The sequence below is a fragment of the Anas acuta genome, chromosome 25, assembly GCF_963932015.1.
Source record: "Anas acuta chromosome 25, bAnaAcu1.1, whole genome shotgun sequence".
Lineage (NCBI taxonomy): Eukaryota > Metazoa > Chordata > Aves > Anseriformes > Anatidae > Anas > Anas acuta.
This window is the reverse complement of record NC_089003.1, coordinates 4,852,865-4,872,384: the sequence shown is the minus strand read 5'-3', so window position 1 is coordinate 4,872,384 and position 19,520 is coordinate 4,852,865. Positions and strand designations below refer to the sequence as shown.

Sequence of the window (19,520 nt, the reverse complement as noted above, 5' to 3'; positions counted from 1 at the left end):
CCTGCTTCCCCAGCACAGCACTGTCCTGAGCAAGAAGAAGCCCGTTCCTAAGAGCCTACAGGGTGCCAAGCCTCCACAGCCTCCCACAGACTCGTAGCTTCTTCCGTGAGGACAGCAGAGGTTGTGCTCTCTGTTTGCAGGACAGGGGGGAGCTGTGGGCAGAGATGCTGCAAGGCAAGGGTAGATTGCCCCTTGCTCTGTGAAAGTGAGGAATGTCTTCTTCAGCCCCAAGGGGCATTGTCCAAGAGAGGACCCTCTGCAGCATGTCGCAACCTCCCATTGTTCTGGGAGTGGGGAAAAGGCTCCTTAAACACCCATCTTATACCCACCAAGGGCAAGACAATTCTCGCTGGGCGGCTCAGGAGGGCATACGCAGAGGGAAGAAACATCTACAGCCAAGGCTGGGTTGCCGGAAACTTTAAAGAGTGTACAGAGGAAAAGGAGGTCACTCTGAGCAGAGGCCCTTCAGTGCAGGGATCTCCAGGGCCTACTGAGAGACATGGGCCGAGTTTTCAGAAATCTCAGGCTAGCCCCTGGTCAGGCTCCTGCCAATGTTTGCCAGAGGAGGTGAGGAAGGTCCGTCATTCTGAAAGCAATTGCATGAAGACTTTAAACACCCATCTTATACCCACCAAGGGCAAAACCATTCTCGCTGAGCAGCTCAGGAGGGCATATGCAGAGGGAAGAAACATGTACAACCAAGGCCGGGATGCAGAAATCTTTAATGAATGTAGAGAGGAAAAGGAGGTCACTCTGAGCAGAGGCCCTTCAGTGCAGCGATCACCAGGGCCAACCAAGAGGCAGCATCCTTCGCCCATGGAGGAGTTCATGCAGGGCATTTGTCTGCTGTTACCACAGTGGCAGGGCTGGATCTGAGGATCCCCACAGCACAGGGGAGGAGAAGAACACTATGAAAATTGAGACAGGGGGGTAGGTGTTAGAATGGAAGGAGAGACATGGACTGTGTTTTCAGAGATCTCAGACTAGCCCCTGGTCAGGCTCCTGCCAATGTTTGCCAGAGGAGGTGAGGAAGGTCCGTCATTCTGAAAGCAATTGCATGAAGACTCCTCCTTCTGTTGTCCAGCACCATGGTCGTGCTGGAACCCCAGGGCCATGGGCAGTGGCTTTAGCAGGGCAGGCATCTTCTGCCACAGTAGCGGCTGGAAATGCCCGAGAGATCACAGCACCCGGAGGTGATGGGGACTCCGTCACAGCTGAGGATGCTGCCAACGGCAGCAGAGGTGGAGGATCCCACAACGGTGTTCTGCGGGAAGGAGCTGAGGATGGGGCCGGGCAGGGTCACCACTACGGGAGAGGGCTCAATGACGACGGTGGAGTTCTGGCACTGCCTGACGCAGGGCTCGTTGCAGCTGCTGGCCAGCGGGGTCGGGCCACAGGGCCGGCATGGCAGGCACTGGTTGTAGCAGGACATGTCTTGGGCTGGAGATGCACCTGGGAGAGAGGGCAGAGAGGAAGCAGAGCATATGGTGAGGAGCAGCCCCATTATCCCACCACAAAGGAGCTAAGGCAACTGGTGAGGGTGGATGTGGAGGCTGTGCCAGGAGGTTCATGGTCTTCATCGCTTTGTACTGACAGGGCCCTTCAAAGCGCAGGCTGATCCAATGAGACAATCATGTTGCACATAACCCTAAAGTCTACCTCTGCACCATATCCCAGCCTCTCTCTACACAGAACGTCTCTCTCCACCCCTCTCCCATGGGAAGGAACTCCAAGGCCCAGCATCACTCTGAACCTTCACCAGATGAGGTGTCTATTAATGCATGATCCCTTCTACTTGAGAAGAAGAGGAGAGAGGGCTTCAGACTCACCTGGTTACCAAGGAGGATGAGGCAACAGAATTGGATGAGAGAGCAGGAGAGCTGGGCTGCCTTTTATACTGGTACTTCATTGCCGCAGGCCCAGAGGCACCCTTGGCAGAGGTAACAATTTTCTGACAAACTCATCTTGAATGCAAACCATCCCAACAAATGATATGGGCTGTGCACCGGTTTCCTGCACTGCTGCCTTTTCATTTGCAGATCTAGGCCATGGCCATTCTGCAGTGATGGTTTCTTTAGAGTGCTAGGATGAAATGTCCAAGGATTTCTAGGGCAGGAATGCATCAGTGGAGGGCAGAAGACTCACTGGATGTGCTGGATGGGTCCCCTCTGATCATCTTCATGGCTCTGCTCCGAACCCACTTGAACAGGGCTATACCTTTCTCATGCTGGGGGCCCCAAAGCTGAACACAGCACTCCAGGTGATTTAAAGGTCAAGGACAAAATTTCTTTAAGTGGTATATTCTTTATTGCAGCGCTGGATGCACGGGGGATCCTTCCGCCTATCGTGCACGTTCGTAGTGACAAAATATCTCATATTTATACAGCGAAACAATGAATATTCAATTAGCACCCATACATATTCATTACATATCCCGCCTACCCTCGCTTCATATGCTAATTAGCTTATCAGTCCTTGCGCTTGCGCATAAGTCTTCCAAGAATTGTGGGCCGGGGTCTCCAGGATGTGGGCAGTGGTCTTTGGGAGGAAGGCCGTAGGTCTTCCTCGTAATGCACTTTTCACCTTTGTTTAATCAGTTGTTTTCCAAGCTGTAAAAATGCTGAGTTGGCTTTCAGTTCAACTGAGGGTCGGCAGATAACAGGAAGTCTCAGTTAACAAGACAAGACAGTTGACTCAAGTTATCTCAAGTCTCAGCCTGACTAACGGTTAACAAATACTGGGATGTTTTCAAATAACAAGATGCTTAAACATAACAGAAGGTCTACAGATAACAAGATGTCGTTTACTTTGTCCTTGCTAACTTTTAACCACAAGTTTTATTCTATCCTAAAGTGAGTTTATACTATATCACAGGTCGGGTCTCAATGGAGCGGAGCACAGGCCGTGAATCACCTCCCTCCATGTTCTCGACATGCTACTGTCAAGGCAGACAAGCATGGAAACAAAGCTTCTTTCCTTGGCCAAATTCAATTCTGGCTTCGATTTAGCTCTCCTAACTTGATTCCTATCTTGCCTCATCAGACTATGTATCTATATTCTTTCCAGTCTACCTGTCCTTGCTCCTACCCTCTATGGCCTTCTCTGTCATGTTTGAGTTCAGCCAGTTGCTCCATGTTCATTCATGCAGGTCTCCTGGCATTTTGCCTGACTCCCTCTTGGGATGCATCACTCCTGAGCTTGGAGGAGGTAATCCTTGAATACTGCTTGAATATTCCTTGAATATTAAGCAGCCTTCTTGGGCCCATCTCCCCTTCAGGGGTTTGTATCATGGTACTCTACCAAGCAGATGCCTGAGCAGGCCAAAGTCTGCTCTCCAGAAGTCCAGGGCAGCAAGTTTCTTGTGCTTCCTCCTCACTGTGCTCAGGAACCTAACTTCCACCATTTCACAGTAACTGCAGCCAAGGCTGCCCTTGAGCTTCACAGTCCCACCAACCCCAGGTACTATGAGAACGAGGTCCATAATATAGCACCTGTCCTTGTAGGCTCACCTTGTGCACTCACCTGAGTGCCCGGTTGCTTTTGTTCACACATCTGCTCTTGTCTTGTGACAACCACTGTGCAGCTAGCTTTGTGTGAAGGCACGTGGGTGCAGAGATTTGTCCAGGACTCCATGCAGGTATAGATGAGCACGTGCATGTGTCCTTGTTTCCCCTTTATCACGAGGGAATGTGCACAGTTGTAGCACTCTCCTGTGCTCTGTGCATGAGTCCTGCAGGGGAGCGGGTTCCCATTGTCAGAAGGAGCCTGAGAGCAGCTGAACGCAGATGGCACCAGCCTCTCAGAGGTGTGTGCAGGGAAGAGGCACTGGAAAATACAGCTCCTTTCTCCTGAGCCCTCCTTTTCGTCCCGCTGCAACAATCACCCTCTGTTCCTGCCATCTTCAGGCCCAAACAAGGACCGTATCAGGACAGTTTGGATCCTTGGTTTAATTCAGGATAGCAACGTTTGGAGTGCCTCTGAGTGGCTGTCTATCGTTGACCTTGGGATGTACAGGAGAAGCAGACTGCTGTAAGGCTCCTGAGAGTGCCTGTCAGTCAGAGATTTCCAACCCTGGACACTGCCAGGTTCATCTGGGAGTCAATGCTAGTGCCAGGCCCATCTCCTCTCACTTGTCTATAAAGGCCTGCCAGCATTGTCTCAGAAATGCATCGTAGAGGGGACAGATTCCCATGGCTGGTTCTGCCTGGACTGGCTGGTTCGCCTGAGGGTAAAGGAGCAGCTGTCACTCCTCCATGTGTAGAATATCACAGCAAAGGGATCACACAATAGCAAGAGTAATTTGTGTGTCCCCATCCCACTCCCCCTTGTGCCAAATGAATTCTCAGCATTTGAAGTCTTCAGTATGGCTGACTGTCTGGCACAGTGTTCATAGCTCCTGAGAGCCCTTCCCGGAGGCCCAAGCCTGCAGCTTTGGCGTGGAGGGCACCTTCTGCCTGAGTAGCAGCTGGCAGTGCCAGACATCCAGTCCTGCTGAATGCTTTCATTAGGGCCACAAGCAGTCCGAAGGAGGGCACCCTCGTTTGTGCATGGTCCCCAGCCAGGGCACACAGGTGGTGACTGTGTAGGTCACAAATGTGCTGTGGAGAACACAGGCTGGCTGGAGAAAGGGGCTGACCAGAACCTCATTTTGGTGCAAAGGAGCAAAGAAAAGGATTTTCCTCTTGGGCAGGAAGAGCCCCCAGAGTAATTCAGGATGGGGGCTGGCTGCCAGGGAAGCAAACCCTCAGGAAAGGCTTTTGGGTGCAGGAGGCACCCAGCCACACACGAGCCAGCAGCGCGCCCTTGCAGCAAAGGCAGCCAACGGCCTGTGCAGCTGGAGGCATCAGGGGGTGCCCCGCAGTGCGTGGGGCCGGGCAGGTGGGGCGTGGGCGAGGCGGGGGCACAGCCACAGTCGGGCCGCGTGGGGTCGCTGCCGGTGCTTGGAAGTCCCCTTGCAGGGCCTGGAGTTAAACAGCACGGGCCCGGGGGAGCCTCAGAACAGCCACACTGGGTTTCCTCCGTTTTCTGCAGTGGTCTTGTTTCCAAGAGCTTGTTGTACAGGTTTCTTCCTAAGCCCAAATCCAGGACCTCTGGCGCTGAGATTACGTCCTGGCAATACAACAAATATCTGTGCTGGTCACTCACTCTAATGACACGTGTTGGAACCTTGGATCTTGCCAAAGGACTGAGTCACTGAGGGGTTTGCTGCACTAGCCAGCACTGTTGAAGGTCTGTCCTTGGTGCAGGATTCACTCCTGTGTGTGCAGAGGTGCTGACTGCTGAGCAGAGGGCTGTGGTGGGGCGTCCTTCCCTGCCAGATAGTGTGTGGCTCTCCCGGGGGATTGGGTGGAAGGGGGGTGGGGGAAGCAATCCCATCTTCATTGACAGCAGAGGTGGGTGCAGGTCTCTGTGTCTGGCCATGTTCTGGATGGGAGGGGGAGGCCACTGGGGACACTTGCCCCTTGCTGGGGCTGCCCACCTGCCGGAAGGGGCAAAAAGAGGGAAGCACACAGCAGCCATGTTGGTGTCCTTTTGCCTTACAGCTGACCAAGTGAAATGTCCTAGGCTTCACAGGCCTGCAGCTGTGAGCTAACTGCACAAGTGTGACGCTCCCTGTGCTGGAACACTTCTGGCTGGCCAAGGGGTCCTGGAGCACAGCAAAGACTGGCTGGATTCCTTTCTGACTGCTTTAGCCACTAGTCCATCCCTCTCTTGAGAGCCTTGCTAGGGCAGAGGTGAGCCCCAAGGAGCAGCAGGGGGAGAGCTTTGCTCCACCCTCTGTGCTGAGGTTTAGAGGCTGCTTTGAGCTGGCAGAGGGGGAAGTGAACTTGCAAGCTTGAGCTCCCTCTTTCCAGGCACTACGTGGGCACCCTGTGAAGGCGAGAGCGTGACATGGTCCTGCTTTTCCTGGCAGCCTTGTTGGCACTGTCAGACTTTGGTGAGATGTGACTTTGAGGCAGGGCAAGCTAGGGTAGAGATGGCAGCCCATCATTTCTGGAGGGGGGAAATTGGACTCCTTCCTCCTGGAAGAACTAGAAGTGTTTTCTGTAGGGAGAGCAGGGGCTGCAGACCAGTACGGGAGACAGTCTGGGAGATGTCAGGAGCAACGAGTGTTCAGGGATGAATAAGCTTCTACACTTTTCCTTTGCAGATGCCTAGCATTCATACATGCATTGTTCACAGGTACACAAGGACTCAAATCATGGTGAGATACTCCTAAAAAGTAGGTAAGCTGACAGACTTGGGTATGGGAATTGAATAGCACCTGCAGAAAGAAGAGTGCATGTGTACTTAGCTCAGCATTTTATAGCCCATGAAAAGGGAGATGGAGAGTGGGGACAGTGAACAAGTTGGTGAGCTGATAGACACAGGAGAGAGAGGGGGAGAACAGATACATCTTCAAGCAGTGCTGAGATGCTGTTCTGGCTTTGCAGGTCATGCACAGAAGGACACTGTGGTGCAGTTTGCCCAAGAAACTGCCATCCAGGTGGGACACAACGCTACTCTGCACTGCAATTTCTCCACCAGCACCATTTCTCCATACATCTTCTGGTACCAGCAGCACCTGACCCAGTCCCCTCAGTTCTTGCTGCAGGTGAGCAAGTTCAAGCCTCATGTGCATTCTGAGAGGATCTCCTCTGTGCTCTCCATGGAGAACTCCCAGGTGCTTCTCCACGTGCAAGATGCCAAGCTCCAGGACAGCGCTGTCTACCTGTGTGCACTGAGCCCACACTGGTGCCCTCAGCTTGCAGCTTTATACAGGAAGGTGCGGGTGCTGTGAGGTGCAGTTCCGTCTCATCACAGTTTGCATAGCGCTCTGAGCTGAGCCTGCCCAGCAAGGACACCTGGGGCTTGTGGTGAGCCAGGTGTGAGTGGCAGCCCCTGCTCCTGATGCCTGGCAGTGTGGTTAGCATAACCAACAGCAAGGCAAATATTCATCATGTGGAAGGGGCTGTTAATGTGCACCCCTGCCTCCTTGTCTCTCCCTCTCACTGGCTCCAGCATGCTGAGATACCCACCATTGTGGCGAGAAAGGGCATTGGTGTTATCAAGCTAGTAATCAAACTAGCAATTTATTTGTAGTAAGCTTTAGGATTTTGTAGTAATTTTTAGTATTTCTAGTAATTTATTATGTAATAATACATCCCTAATTACAACCACAACCAGTGGCCGGTCCTCATTCTGCCAAGGATCCGTAGAGAACCTGCCAGTGCTCTGTAGTGTTGGGAGACAGAGCTGGGTGTAGTCAGCAGGAGCCTTGTGTTAGAATAATGAATGGTTCCCTTGAGAAATGGGCCCCACTGTGAAAGGGTTTTCTTGGAAATGGAAGGCAAGGTGCAAAGCAGCAATGGCTAAGCTCAATACACCACAATCCAAATCCCTCAAGGAATGAATTTAATAAATGGAAAGATGCATGTACAGTAAGGAAAGAGAAAAGGAAGGAAGGAGAGTTAGCTGGCTGTTAGCTGCAATGTGGAAAATTGAGAAGGAGTGGGCTGGAAGGCCCAGTCAGCATGAGTTTATGAAAGGCAGGTCCTGCTTGACGAACCTGATCTCCTTCTATGACACTCTGTGACGCTCTGGGTGGATGAGGGAAAGGCTGTGGATGTGTTCTACCTTGACTTCAGCAAGGCTTTTGACACCGTTTCCCACAGCATTCTCCTCAAGAAACTGGCTGCTCATGGCTTGGACTGGCGCATGCTTCATTGGGTTAGAAACTGGCTGGATAGCCGGGCACAAAGAGTCGTGGTAAATGGAGTCAAGTCCAGTTGGAGGCCAGTCACTAGTGGCGTTTCCCAGGGCTCGGTGCTGGGGCCGGTCCTCTTTAATATCTTCATCGATGATCTGGACGAGGGCATTGCGTGCACCCTCAGTAACTTTGCAGATGACACCAAGCTATGCGCGTGTGTCGATCTGCTTGAAGGTAGGAAGGCTCTGCAGGAGGATCTGGATAGGCTACACTGATGGGCTGAGGTCAACTGCATGAAGTTCAACAAGGCCAAGTGCCGGGTCCTGCACCTGGGGCACAATAACCCCAAGCAGAGCTACAGGCTGGGAGATGAGTGGTTGGAGAGCTGCCTGGCAGAGAAGGACCTGGGAGTATTGGTTGATAGTCGGCTGAATATGAGCCAGCAGTGTGCTCAGGTGGCCAAGAAGGCCAACAGCATCCTGGCTTGTATCAGAAGCAGTGTGGCCAGCAGGTCTAGGGAAGTGATCGTCCCCCTGTACTCGGCTCTGGTGAGGCCGCATCGTCCCCCTGTACTCGGCTCTGGTGAGGCCGCACCTTGAGTACTGTGTTCAGTTTTGGGCCCCTCACTACAAGAAGGACATGGAGGTGCTCAAGTGAGTCCAGAGAAGGGCAACGAAGCTGGTGAGGGGTCTGGAGAACAAGTCTTACGAGGAGCAGCTGAGGGAGCTGGGCTTGTTCAGCCTGGAGAAGAGGAGGCTCAGGGGTGACCTTATCACTCTCTACAGATACCTTAAAGAAGGCTGTAGCAAGGTGGGGGTTGGTCTATTCTCCCACGTTTCTGGTGACAGGTCAAGGGGGAATGGGCTAAAGTTGCGCGAGGGGTGTTTTAGGTTGGATATTAGCAAGAACTTCTTTACCGAGAGGGTTGTTAGGCATTGGAATAGGCTGCCCAGGGAAGTGGTTGAGTCACCCTCCCTGGAGGTCTTTAAAAGACAGTTAGATGTAGTGCTTAGTGATATGGTTTAGTGGAGGACTGGTTAGTGTTAGGTCAGAGGTTGGACTAGGTGTTCTTGAAGGTCTCTTACATTCTGTGATTCTGTGATCCTCAGAGAGGAAGGGTCCCTTGTTGGGCCGGGATCTCCCAGCACACAGGCGTGATTTTTACTCCTGTAATTAGGATAATTGGTGACTTCATATGTAAATACTCCTAATCTTTGTTTTTCAGCTGTCTATTCATATTGCATTGCTAGGTGATATATTCAAAAGCCAAATGAAGCCACACTCTTCTTGAATGAGCAAAAGAACACAAGGCAATGTGCACAGTCTGGAACATGAAAAATTCCTGCTAGAAATTGGGACTTCTGTTGCTTTTCTTGAGGGTGGATTGTGAATATAGATGGATGCCAGCAAGAGGGGCCTTTTAGTACCGATTTAAACACCGTAAGTTGGAGGTAACACAAGAAAGAAAAAGGGAATAGCATAGGCAAGGTTTTTTTTCTGATGCTGGGAACCCTGATTTATGGAGCTGTACTGGGACTGTCTGGGACAGAATTAACATTCTCCACAGTAGCCCCTAGGGTGCTGTGCTCTGCACTTAGAGCTAGAACTCCACTGCCATCGCAACAATGTTTGGGCAATTATGGACCAGCGCTGGCACAACATCAAGATTCTTTCTCCAACACCTCCAAAGCCAGGAAGTGGAGGGTTGGCAAAAGGAGGGAGGGGACATCACCATGGCAGCTGACCCATATCATCCAAAGGGATATTCCATTCCATGTGATGTCACACTCAGCAATAAAAGGCGGCAAAGGGGAAGGAAAGCGGGGAGCTCTCATTATGAAGACATCTGTCCTCCCAAACAATCGCTATGAGTATTGAGGCCCTGCTTGCCAGGAGATGGCCAAACATCACTTTTTGAGGGGAAGTAGAGAATAATTTTCTTTTCTCTCTGTGCTTCTGTGCAGCCCTTGCTTATTTCTCTCTCTAACTTTTCCCTTATATTAATTTTTTTTCTTCTCACCCTCTTCTGATGAGGGGGAGTAAGAGAGTGGTTGTGGTGGAGCTCACCAAGGAACATAAGACAGACCACTTGTCAGGGCAAGGCACATGCTGCAGATCCTGTTCCTGTTGAGATTCACTGGCATTGTTATCTTTGGAGATTTTCTGGGATTTTGTGTAATTCTTCTTTGAAATGGAGAACTCTAGTCATCAAACAACAACACGTTGCTTCACTCCTACAGACTTGCCACATGCACACTACCACGTGCCAAAGGATGTGGACAGCACAGCTCTGTACAGCACAGCAGAGCTCTGTGCCTATTCAGGCAAGCTGCCATGCAGATCCCAAACTTCTCCATGAACAATCTCAGTGGGGAAGACTGCCCTGACATCAGCCATGGCCAAGCAGTGCCTGTGTAGAAGAGAGAAGAGAAGGCAGATGTAGCTGGGGAAGTGAGGACCCCACTGGGAGAGGAGACGAGAGCAGCCCCTGCACATGATGCGGCTCCCAGAGTTCCCAGGATCCCTGACTGTGACAATCCTCAGAGGTTGCTGCAGCTGGAGGAGGGAGAAACCCCAGGGAGCATTTGGGGCACAGTCAGACCAGACCATTTCTCATCGCTGAATCTGCCCTTGTTCCCCCAGCAGTCATTTCCGGCAGCTCTGTTCTCTTGGGGCTGGGAGGTGCTTTTCTGACTCTCTCTCCCACAGCAAACAGGAGGATCGGTCTCAGCATGCACCGTGGGTATGTCGTCTTCACTGCCTTCCTGGAGCTCCTGCTGGGTAAGTGCTGGCTTTTAATCAAGACATAAATCTTCTTTTCCCAGGAAGCCCTCATCAGCCTTACCACATTTATGTGAAAAAGAGATTATGAATCACAGGGAAAATGTTGGTAAATGTTGTCTCCTGCTTCTGGTTCTTGGACTGGTTATCTCACATTGCTGTTATTCTTCGAAATTTGGAATGAGGAGATGGAGAAGAGACCTCTCCTGCTTCTCTTGTCCTTTCAGTCCATCCCTTTTCTGCGTCTCTCTTCTGGTCCGCCTACTGTCACCAGAGAAGATTTCATCAGTCTCTGCCGTCCCTCATTTCACCCTTTCCTATAGAAACAGACAGATTGTGTCCAAGTGGATACAGGGACATGAAAGCTCTCCTCCCATGGACATTACCAGGGTGTCCAGTCTGTCTTCTGCCTGATGTGTGAGGCAGGAGGAGAAGGCACACAGCACAGCTCTCCTCAGGGTCCGCTCTGGCCAGGGAGTTCTGAGCTCTGCCCCCACACCACCTTGCTGTGCAACCAGCCCTGGGGACCTTTCAGCCCAGTAAAGGACAGGGGGCCTTATCTCCCACAGGTCTGAATTCACTCCTGTTTGGCTGTCTGGAGATTTCCCCACAGAACTGCTGAACTTCTCTTTCTTCCAGAAACCACGGGGCAGGTGTCCATCATCCAGCAAGAAGGACAAGTCTCCGTGGAGCACGGAAACACCTTCCAGACCAATTGCACATATGAAACCTCCAACTTTAATGGCTTGCTCTGGTACCAGCAGAAGAAGGGACAAGCCCCTCAGCTGATTACACGTCAAGCAGGAGCAGGCACCAAGCAGAAGGACCGTTTCACCACGGAGCTGAACACTGAGAGGAAATCCAGTGTTCTGCGGCTGAAGGAAGTCGAGCTTTCTGACAGCGCCTTGTACTTCTGTGCTGTGAGTGACACCCTGGTGCAGGAAGGTGCCCTGGCTGTGCAACAACTCTGGATGTGGAGGGGACTTGTTCTCCAGAAGGATTCTGTCATTTCCAAGACAATTGTGAATCTACAAATTGTGAATATGCTCCTCCATCTCAGACTTCAGTGTTAGCCAGGAGATAATTCTGGCTCAGAAGCACCTATTGATTATTGCTCTAACCCAGGCAGTAGATGTGTTATGCATAGAAAGTCTCGGTCCCAGCGTGAGAGCTGGGCCGGGGCTAATACCTGATAGGCCAGACTCCAGAGAGGCCTGGATGAAGGCTCCATCCAGTGATGGCCCTGCACCACCTAAGAGGCTGGCTAGGCCAGGCTGACAAGATTTGGCCAGCCCAGGCACAGGCACACAGGCAGCAGAGCTGGGGCAATGCCATGCTAGGCCTGAGCATGAGCAGAGTCTTTGGACTAGGGGCCAAGAGTCCTTGTGAAAGTAAAGCACCCCCACACCACAGGGCCCCGAGGTGTGCTACTGTGGGAAGGCCCTCACCTGGGTGTGGAGAGCAGTGGGGCTACATGGAGCACAAGGGCCACATCATCCTCATGGCTCTGGGAATGACAGAGGAGCTTGGTGCCTGGGAGAAGATCCCCCAGCGTGTGCCCTGTGGTTGGGCTGGTGCATACCCTGTGACATTCAGGGCCCATACACAGATCTTGCTGAGTGCACAATCAGGTCCCATTCTCACTGCTATGTCTCAGCAGAGACTGTGGGATCCCTGCCCCCACACAATGTCTTTTCTGGAGCATGGTGCAATTGTGCCACCTATGGGGTCTCTGAGTTCCAGGGCCTGATGAAAGCTGATCCATGCTTGGGGAAAAGAAAGCAAGACTGAGCAGCCGTGAGTGTTTGGGCATTGGTCCCTGCCCTGGGCCTGCCTTCATGAAAAAGGAATTGAGTTCACAGGGCCTGGGGGCTCCAGTGTGTGGCCTGATGGGACTGGTACCAGTACGAACCTGTGGATCTCCTCAGCCCTATGCATCTTGGCAACAGCTGGGCCATGCCAGACGCTGTGCTGTAGTGTGATGGGGATGCACAGGGAAGCTGTTCCTGCTCTCCATGCCCAGACAAGATGCCCATGATTAGGTGGTGGAGGAAATGTGAAAGTCGATGAGGGACAGAGGGCCATCACCAAGACAATTACCCATTCCCAGGTTCTGCAGTCCTTTGGGATCATATTGGTCTCAGCCTCCATCCTTAGCACAGCTCCACCCAAAGCAAGACAAACACTCTTCCCCAAGAGCTGGGGCCTACAATGTCAACAGCGCTTGTCTAGGCGGAGATGCCACAAGTCAAGGACTGGTGGCTATTGGCTGTGATGGAACTAGGGATGTCTTCCTCACCTTTAAGAGACACTGCCTGAAAGAGGAATTGCTGCAGTATGCCCCACCCTCCAGTGCCTAGAGGAATGAGGCAGTGCCCCCAGCCTATTCCCACTAAGGAATGGTTTTCTCCCTTGGCCATCAGTATCCAGATGAAAAGACCACACAGGGACACACTCAGGGTTGCTGCAAATGTTTATCAAGGCTCAGGAGAGAAAGGAGGTGACTCCAAGAGGAGGCCCCAAGATCGTAGCAAGCAGGAGCAGACAAAAATCTGTTCAGCTTTTCCAATGGCAGACTTGCAACAGGACATCAATCTACATGGCCCACATGGGGAGAGGGTCTACCAGGTCTCTCCAGACTGGTTTCTGGGGGCCTCACACAAAGGAGAGGGCAAGAAAGCAAAGAAAGAAAAAGAGCGTGTAGAAAACAGGATAGGAAGACATTGGTCATGTTGTCATAGACTCCGGGCTGGCCCCTTCCTATCTGTCTTTACAGGACAAGCCAGAGATGGTCAGGTCCTCTTAGAACAACAACATGAGGTCTCTTCTTCCATCCATTTTGGCCAGCAGCATGTTCTGGGTTCCTGGGGTCCTGGTCTGGGGCACTGTCTGGCATCTTTAGCAGGGGCGGCACCTGCTGCCACAGTAGCGGCTGGTAATGCAGGAGAGGTCACAGCACCCAGAATTGATGGGGACACCGTCACAGCTGAGGATGCTGCCAACGGCAGCAGAGGTGGAGGATCCCACAGCCGTGTTCTGCGGGAAGGAGCTGAGGATGGGGCCGGGCAGGGTCACCACCACGGGAGAGGGCTGGATGACAATGGTGGAGTTCTGGCACTGCCTGACGCAGGGCTCGTTGCAGCTGCTGGCCAGTGGGGTTGGGCCGCACGGCTGGCATGGCCGGCACTGGTCGTAGCAGGACATGTCTGGGAGCAGGAGGTGCACCTGGGAGAGAGGGCAGATAGGAAGTTTAGCATGGAAATGCATGAGGAGCAGCCAGTCACCCCACCCTAACAGATCCAAGGCACAGGCAGTACTGTGAGCTGGAGGCAGTGCAGGGATGTGCGAGGCATTCTTGGCTGCATCCTGACAGGGCCCAAAAAGAGCCACCACAGCCAGGATACACCCTAGGCTCCAGCATAAGAGCCATCACACCAAAGGCCCAATCTTCCTCCATGACAAACCTTCTACCCCTTGACTCTCCCACAACCAGCAGTCCCAAGATATGGCAGGGCACACAGCTGATAGCAGCTGAAAGGTCCAAGGAACTGAGTCCTCCTGTGGGAGAATGAGGGGAACAAGAAAAGGCTTCACACTCACCTGGTTCCCAACAAGAAGAAGGCCAGAGAAGTGGATGAGAGAGCACGGAGCTGGGCTGGCTTTTATAGTGGGCCTTAGCTGCCCCATGTCCAGAGGCATCCCTTGAAGCAGGGACTATTTTCTGACAAGCTACTCATGAATGCAAAACATCCCATCTAATGATACGGGATGTGTGTTGCCTTCCTGTGATGCTGCTTTTCATTTCCTGCTTTATGCCCTTTCCCCAAAGAAGGCAACTCCTGAGTGGCAGGCAGGGAGGCCCAAGTATTTCCAGGCAACACATGTCAGTGTGGGCAGAAGACTCAGCTCACATGCTGGAAGAGTCCAGTAAAAGCATATGTTGTCATTCTGGGTGACTCCCTAGGGACTCTCTGGGGCCCTTTTGGCTACAGGTGACCCAGCTCCTGCCTGTGACCCTAACCCTGCTGACACTGCCCTCAGGGAAAACCTGCTGGCCTGTTTTGCCTCCTCCTGCTCTGACCCAGGGGTGTCTGTAAAGGGGGAGAGGTTGTGCAGGGCCCTTTCTGGATCACAAAAGAAAGGCCCAACAGGTCAGTGGCTGTTTTAGTTAGAAGGAATAACAAGATGAATGTACACAGAAAGGAATGCTTTCATGAGCAGGTGATCCTGCCTTCTACCAGCATCGGACAGAGCCGGGTGTGTTTTCCCAAGACACACACTGCAGATCCTGTCCATAGAGAATTCCTTCTTCACTCCCATAACTTGATGCCTTTCATTTTTTGCTTCAGAAAAAGAATGAATAAAATCATACACCATCTCCTTACATGATGCAAGCTTATTTCTGTCATGACACCCACCAGTGATCAGTCGGGGCACTCCAGCACTTTCCTTACCACTGCTACTCAGCCTAACAAATGGGATTCTCAGGCCTGAAGTTCAAGGCCCAAGAAAGCTGACATTGTCTTGTCAAGAGCCCTGGCTCCAGCGCCTTCTGCAAGGCTCCCAGTCCACCTCCCCTCTCTACCACGTCAAACCATGTGCTTTGCTCAAATGCTGTCCAGAATCTTTGCTGTACACTGTGTCACGTTCATGCACATGTTCCTCCCTTGTGGGCACTTGCCTGTATTGGGGCTATGTGGGACAGACTCAGCATTCCCCATGGAAGCCCCTAGAGTGCTGTGCTCTGCACTTGGAGCTAGAACAGCATTGCCATCACACCAACATTGGGGCTATAGTGGAGCAGTGGTGACACAGCATCAAGACTCTCTCCAAGCCCCCCAAAGCCAGGAGGTGGGGGGTGGGCAAGAGGTTGGGAGTGGACATCACCAGGGCACCTGACCTAAACCAACCAAAGGGATGTTCCGTACTGGACGATGTCACACTTAGCAGTAAAGATGTGAAAGGGGAAGGAAAAAAAGGGGTGGGCATACTGAGTCAGTGCTTCCAAAGACTTCGACGAACATCACTTGCTGATGGGAAGTGGAGTATAATTTTCTCTCAGTTTGTTTCCAAACACCTTTTGCTCTTTAGTTTTATAATTTTTCTTTCTTTTTCACTTAATTATATTATACCTATCTCAACTTGTAAGTCCTTTAGCTTAAATCACATTCTCTCCCAACATCTTGCTTTCAGCAGGGGGTGTGAGAGAGCTGTGTGGTGGATGTTTACTTGGCAAGAAGAGAGCAAGAAGGAACCTGAGAACAGCTGAACAATCACAGAACAAAAACAGCCCAGAAGTGCCCACTGCACACATGCTGAAATGCGGCCTTCTGTATCTGAAGCCCTCTTTCTCCTGACCCTAAGAAGTTCATTGCCAATTTCAGTCCCCAACAAGGATAGGCCCACAACAGTTTGGATCCTTTCATTAATTCTGTACCACAGGATTTAGAGTGTAAGAGCATGGTGGCAGTCACCCCTCCCTGCCTCTCCAGGCCAGGACACAGCTGCACTCCCCATGGCTAGAGAGTTCAAAAGTATGGCATTAGATTTATGCACAATGAGAAAGGCTGAGAAATCCTGCCATCTTTGTGCAGGCCCAGCCCTGTGTGGATCTGCTGCCGGTGCAGTGTCAGTGGTGTGTGGGGTGGGACGGAGGTCCCCCATGGGGAAACCAATGCCACACATACATCTGTGACTCATGGGCCTGGTGCTGAGTCATGCAGGGCCTGAAACCTTGGGCAGAAATGGCATCGAATGAGAGGAACATGGGTCCTGGTGTTGCTGTGCTGTGGGAGGAAGGACAGACCCTGTGGGTGCCACACAGAAAGCCAAACAGACGTGTATTGTCTACGCCTACCTCACAGGGGGATTCAAAGGAAACAGAGCTGAACTCTGGAGATGAAGCATACTTAGTCTGGGGCTAATGCGTGCAATTTCAGAAATTGGTAGGTTTGGTTATATGGATGAAATATACATGGAAGCGGCGCTCACCCTTCGTTTGCCCTGCTCTGGCCCTACACAATCACAGCTTCTTCTGGGACTTGCTGTCAGTCATGCAGCTGCCTTCTGCAGAGAGCTTCTGGACTGCTGTGCTCCTTAAATACAACAGCACCACCAGTTTTCCTGTGCTCCTTGAGCTCCTGCGGGGTGCTCCTGGTCTCCCTCTGAATGTAGACATGTGAGGAGACACAAGACACTGTCTGCTCACTCTCACTTCCCTGCACTTGTATCATGCCGGGGGCTACGTTCCCTCCTCTATACCCACCCCATTGCAAACTTCTCCCACAACAAAGTGGTGTCCATCTTCTCCAGGGCTGTGATTCCCTCTGCTCCATGCACCAACCTACAGCGTAAAGACCGAGAAGGTGAAGGAAGCCATGCGAAACCTGAGAAACAGAGGGAGGTTGTTTCTTTGTTTCCTCTGCTGTGTTTGCTGTCTCTGCTTTCAGGGCCATGCCGTTTTCTCTACTCTCTTCTGACATGGAGGTCTTGGGGAAGCTGCCATCACTGCTTCCACAGCAGCCCTTATTTTCTTTCTTACCTTTCAGCTCCTCCCTTCTTGTTTCCTACCCTAGAAGCAGCCCTTCAGCACTTGGGAGGGGGGCCGAGAGAAAGAACTGCAGGAAGCTGGAAACAACACACAGGGATACAAACCTGACTGATAGATGATGAGGGAGGAAGAGAGGAGATCAAATGTGGGCAGTCACAACACCAGTTGGTGGCCTATCAAGAAGCCACAGGGAGATAAGCTTGGGCCTTGCACCTCCTACAGCTGTGGGCTAGGACACACGCTGGGATGGGTGCAGGACAGACCTATACAACCCCATGAGGGGACGTGCAGGGAAATGGGAGCTGGGAGGAGCACACTAGGGCAGACAGAGCAGGGTGTAAAAGGGGCTGCAGCCTGTACTTGCATGGCTGGGCCCTGAACATGAGCACCGCTGTCTGTCCTGTCCTCTTCTGGAATATTTCCTTACGTCTCCATAATCTCGCTCTGTCCCATGCACACATGTGCTGCAAGGAGAACGTAGCAATTCCTCATGGAGTGGCAAAAGTGGATTTGATGCTAGCCGCTGGAGTCAGACTCAGCGCGAGGACATCCCTGCCCTGTGCTGTCAGCTGCTGGAGCCAGGGGTCCCCCAAGCAGGGAAAGGGGGTCTCAGCCTCCAGGAAAATGTGGCAAGTCCATTTGGGGTCTCCAAAAGCAGCTACTGGGGGTACTGGCCTGCGTCTATCTTCCCCAAATGGGCATGCTTGTCCCTGCCTGTGTGTCTCCTGGGTACATGCTCAGCTACTATTGCCGTGAAGCCTGTAAACGGGAAAGTGGCAACTGTGCCTCTCAATCTGGGCAGAGACGCTCGACCGACGATGACAGCTCAATGGGCAGTGCCAGACAGCAGGGCCCCGTACGGTTTGGGGTGCTGTCGGGGCACTGTGTCCCCGGACCCGTTCCTGCTGCTGGCTTTCTACACCTGCAGCAGTGCCGGCCACAGCTGTGATACCAGCGCACCACAGCACCAAGCTCCCAGGCCCAGCCCAGCCTGACCCGTTGCCCTCCACTGGGGACGCTTCAGGCAGGCAGCTGCTTTCTCCTCTCCCGCTTCTCTCCTCTCTCCCTACTCATCTCCTACCCCGTTCACTGCCCTCCTCTCCCCTTCCCACTCCCAAAGGAGATGCCGTAGCAGAAGGGCAGCTGCTGTCTCCGCTCCCTCGCCCTTTCGCTCCGGCTCCATCTCCCACTCTCTCTCCTATCCCGCGCTGGGCTGCAGGACGGGCAGAGCCCCGCGGGCAGCAGCCGAAGCCCTGCCCGCCCACAGGCGCCCAGCACTCGCAGCCCGGGCCAGCCCCCGAGCGGCCCCGGGGCGGAGCTGGCGGCGCCGGGCGGCGGGGAGGAGGCGGGGAGGAGGCGCCGCGGGCGGAGCAGAGCCGGGGCTGGCGGGGGCAGCGCGGCGCGGGCGGCGGAGCGGCGGGATGCGGCAGGGCCGGGCCGCAGGGCTGGCGGCGCTGGCCGCGGTGCTCCTGGGTGCGCGGGGCTGCCGGCGCCGGGGACGGGACGGGACGGGACGGGACGGGGCTGCCCTCGCTTCTGGCCCGCCGGCTTCTTACGGACCTCGCTCCGCTCTGGCCTCCCTCTGCAGCCATCCCGTCTGCCTCCAGCGAGCTCAGCCGGCCGTTGCCTCCCACCTTGCCTTGCTCCCTGCCTTCCTCCTCTCCTTTCGGCACACCCCCACTCATTGCTGCCTGCTTCCCTTCTCCTCGTGTCTCGGACCCTCCTTCCAAACAGCCCTGCTCCGACCTGGTCACTAAATAACCCTTCCCAGAGAAATGTCCTTTGTGTACTTTCTTCTGAGAAAAAGCTTGCATCGGCTATCAACCGTTTTCTTCTGCCCTTTCCCCTTTCCTGACATTTTTGGTGGAAGCAAAGCCATTTTCTGAGTTTTTTCCTTCTTTCCGTCTTGGCAGTGGCTGCAGGCAGAGCCCAGGTGCAGCAGGAGCCGTGGGCACAGACCACCGAGGGCACCAGCATCAACATCACCTGCTCACATCCCAACATCCAGTCATACGACGACATATACTGGTACCGTCAGTTCCCGGGCCGAGAACCCACATTCCTCGTGTGGGCTAGTAGTGGGTCCAGAGATGTGACGGACCCGGCAGGGCGGTTGTCGGTGGCAGGAGACCGCCGGTCCAGCGCCCTGTGGCTCACCAAGCCCCGTCTTCGGGACGCGGCGGTGTATTACTGCGCCCTGAGAGCCACGGGGAGAGGAGCCGGGGCTGCGGCCGTGCAGGAACCGTGGCGGGCGGGGCCGGGCGTGTGGCGGGGGCGAGGCAGGGGCACAGCCCCCAGGGGGCGCTGCCGCTCCGCCCGCCAGGACCACCTCGTCCCGCAGCCGCGGGGGTTCCCCCGCCAGCCCGGCCCCTCCAAGGCACTTTGGTTCTGCTGAAAGGGTCTGGAGTCTGGGTGCAGCTGAACGGAGATGGCACCAGCCTGCCAGAGACACAGCCACAGCCGGAGCCACGTGGGCATCCTGGCGTTGCTTGGAAGTCC

General features: G+C 53.5%; 3 protein-coding genes and 1 long non-coding RNA gene across 4 annotated transcripts in view; 1 reads left to right on the top strand and 3 right to left on the bottom strand.

Annotated features, from left to right (window-relative positions):
- The window catches only part of LOC137844695 (feather keratin Cos2-3-like), a 38,803-nt gene that overhangs the window by 8,188 nt on the left and 11,095 nt on the right, over positions 1-19,520 (bottom strand). The window lies entirely within an intron of this gene.
- Positions 860-1,450, bottom strand: LOC137844698 (feather keratin Cos1-1/Cos1-3/Cos2-1-like). Its single transcript, XM_068661237.1, has one exon. The coding sequence runs from the start codon at positions 1,430-1,432 to the stop codon at positions 1,127-1,129; it is 306 nt and encodes a 101-aa protein (XP_068517338.1). The 5' UTR covers positions 1,433-1,450; the 3' UTR covers positions 860-1,126.
- On the top strand, positions 2,505-6,719 carry LOC137844712 (uncharacterized). Its single transcript, XR_011090006.1, has 3 exons — positions 2,505-5,938; positions 6,435-6,487; positions 6,584-6,719. It is a non-coding gene; the product is annotated as an uncharacterized lncRNA (long non-coding RNA).
- On the bottom strand, positions 12,699-14,429 carry LOC137844701 (feather keratin Cos2-3-like). The gene is made up of 2 exons (XM_068661241.1): positions 14,066-14,429; positions 12,699-13,696 (listed from the first exon to the last, which is right to left on the bottom strand). Exons 1-2 carry the CDS (start codon positions 14,168-14,170, stop codon positions 13,370-13,372), a joined length of 432 nt encoding a protein of 143 aa, XP_068517342.1. The 5' UTR covers positions 14,171-14,429; the 3' UTR covers positions 12,699-13,369.

What these genes read in the sequence shown, in the direction of transcription:
- LOC137844698 (XM_068661237.1), bottom strand. Translation starts at nt 1,432, where the DNA reads ATGTCCTGCTACAACCAGTGCCTGCCATGCCGGCCCTGTGGCCCGACC.
- LOC137844701 (XM_068661241.1), bottom strand. Translation starts at nt 14,170, where the DNA reads ATGCCTCTGGACATGGGGCAGCTAAGGCCCACTATAAAAGCCAGCCCA. An exon ending in TTGTTGGGAACCAGGTGAGT is followed by an intron (nt 13,697 to 14,065) that starts GTGAAGCCTTTT and finishes CCTCTCTCCCAG; the next exon opens with GTGCACCTCCTGCTCCCAGA.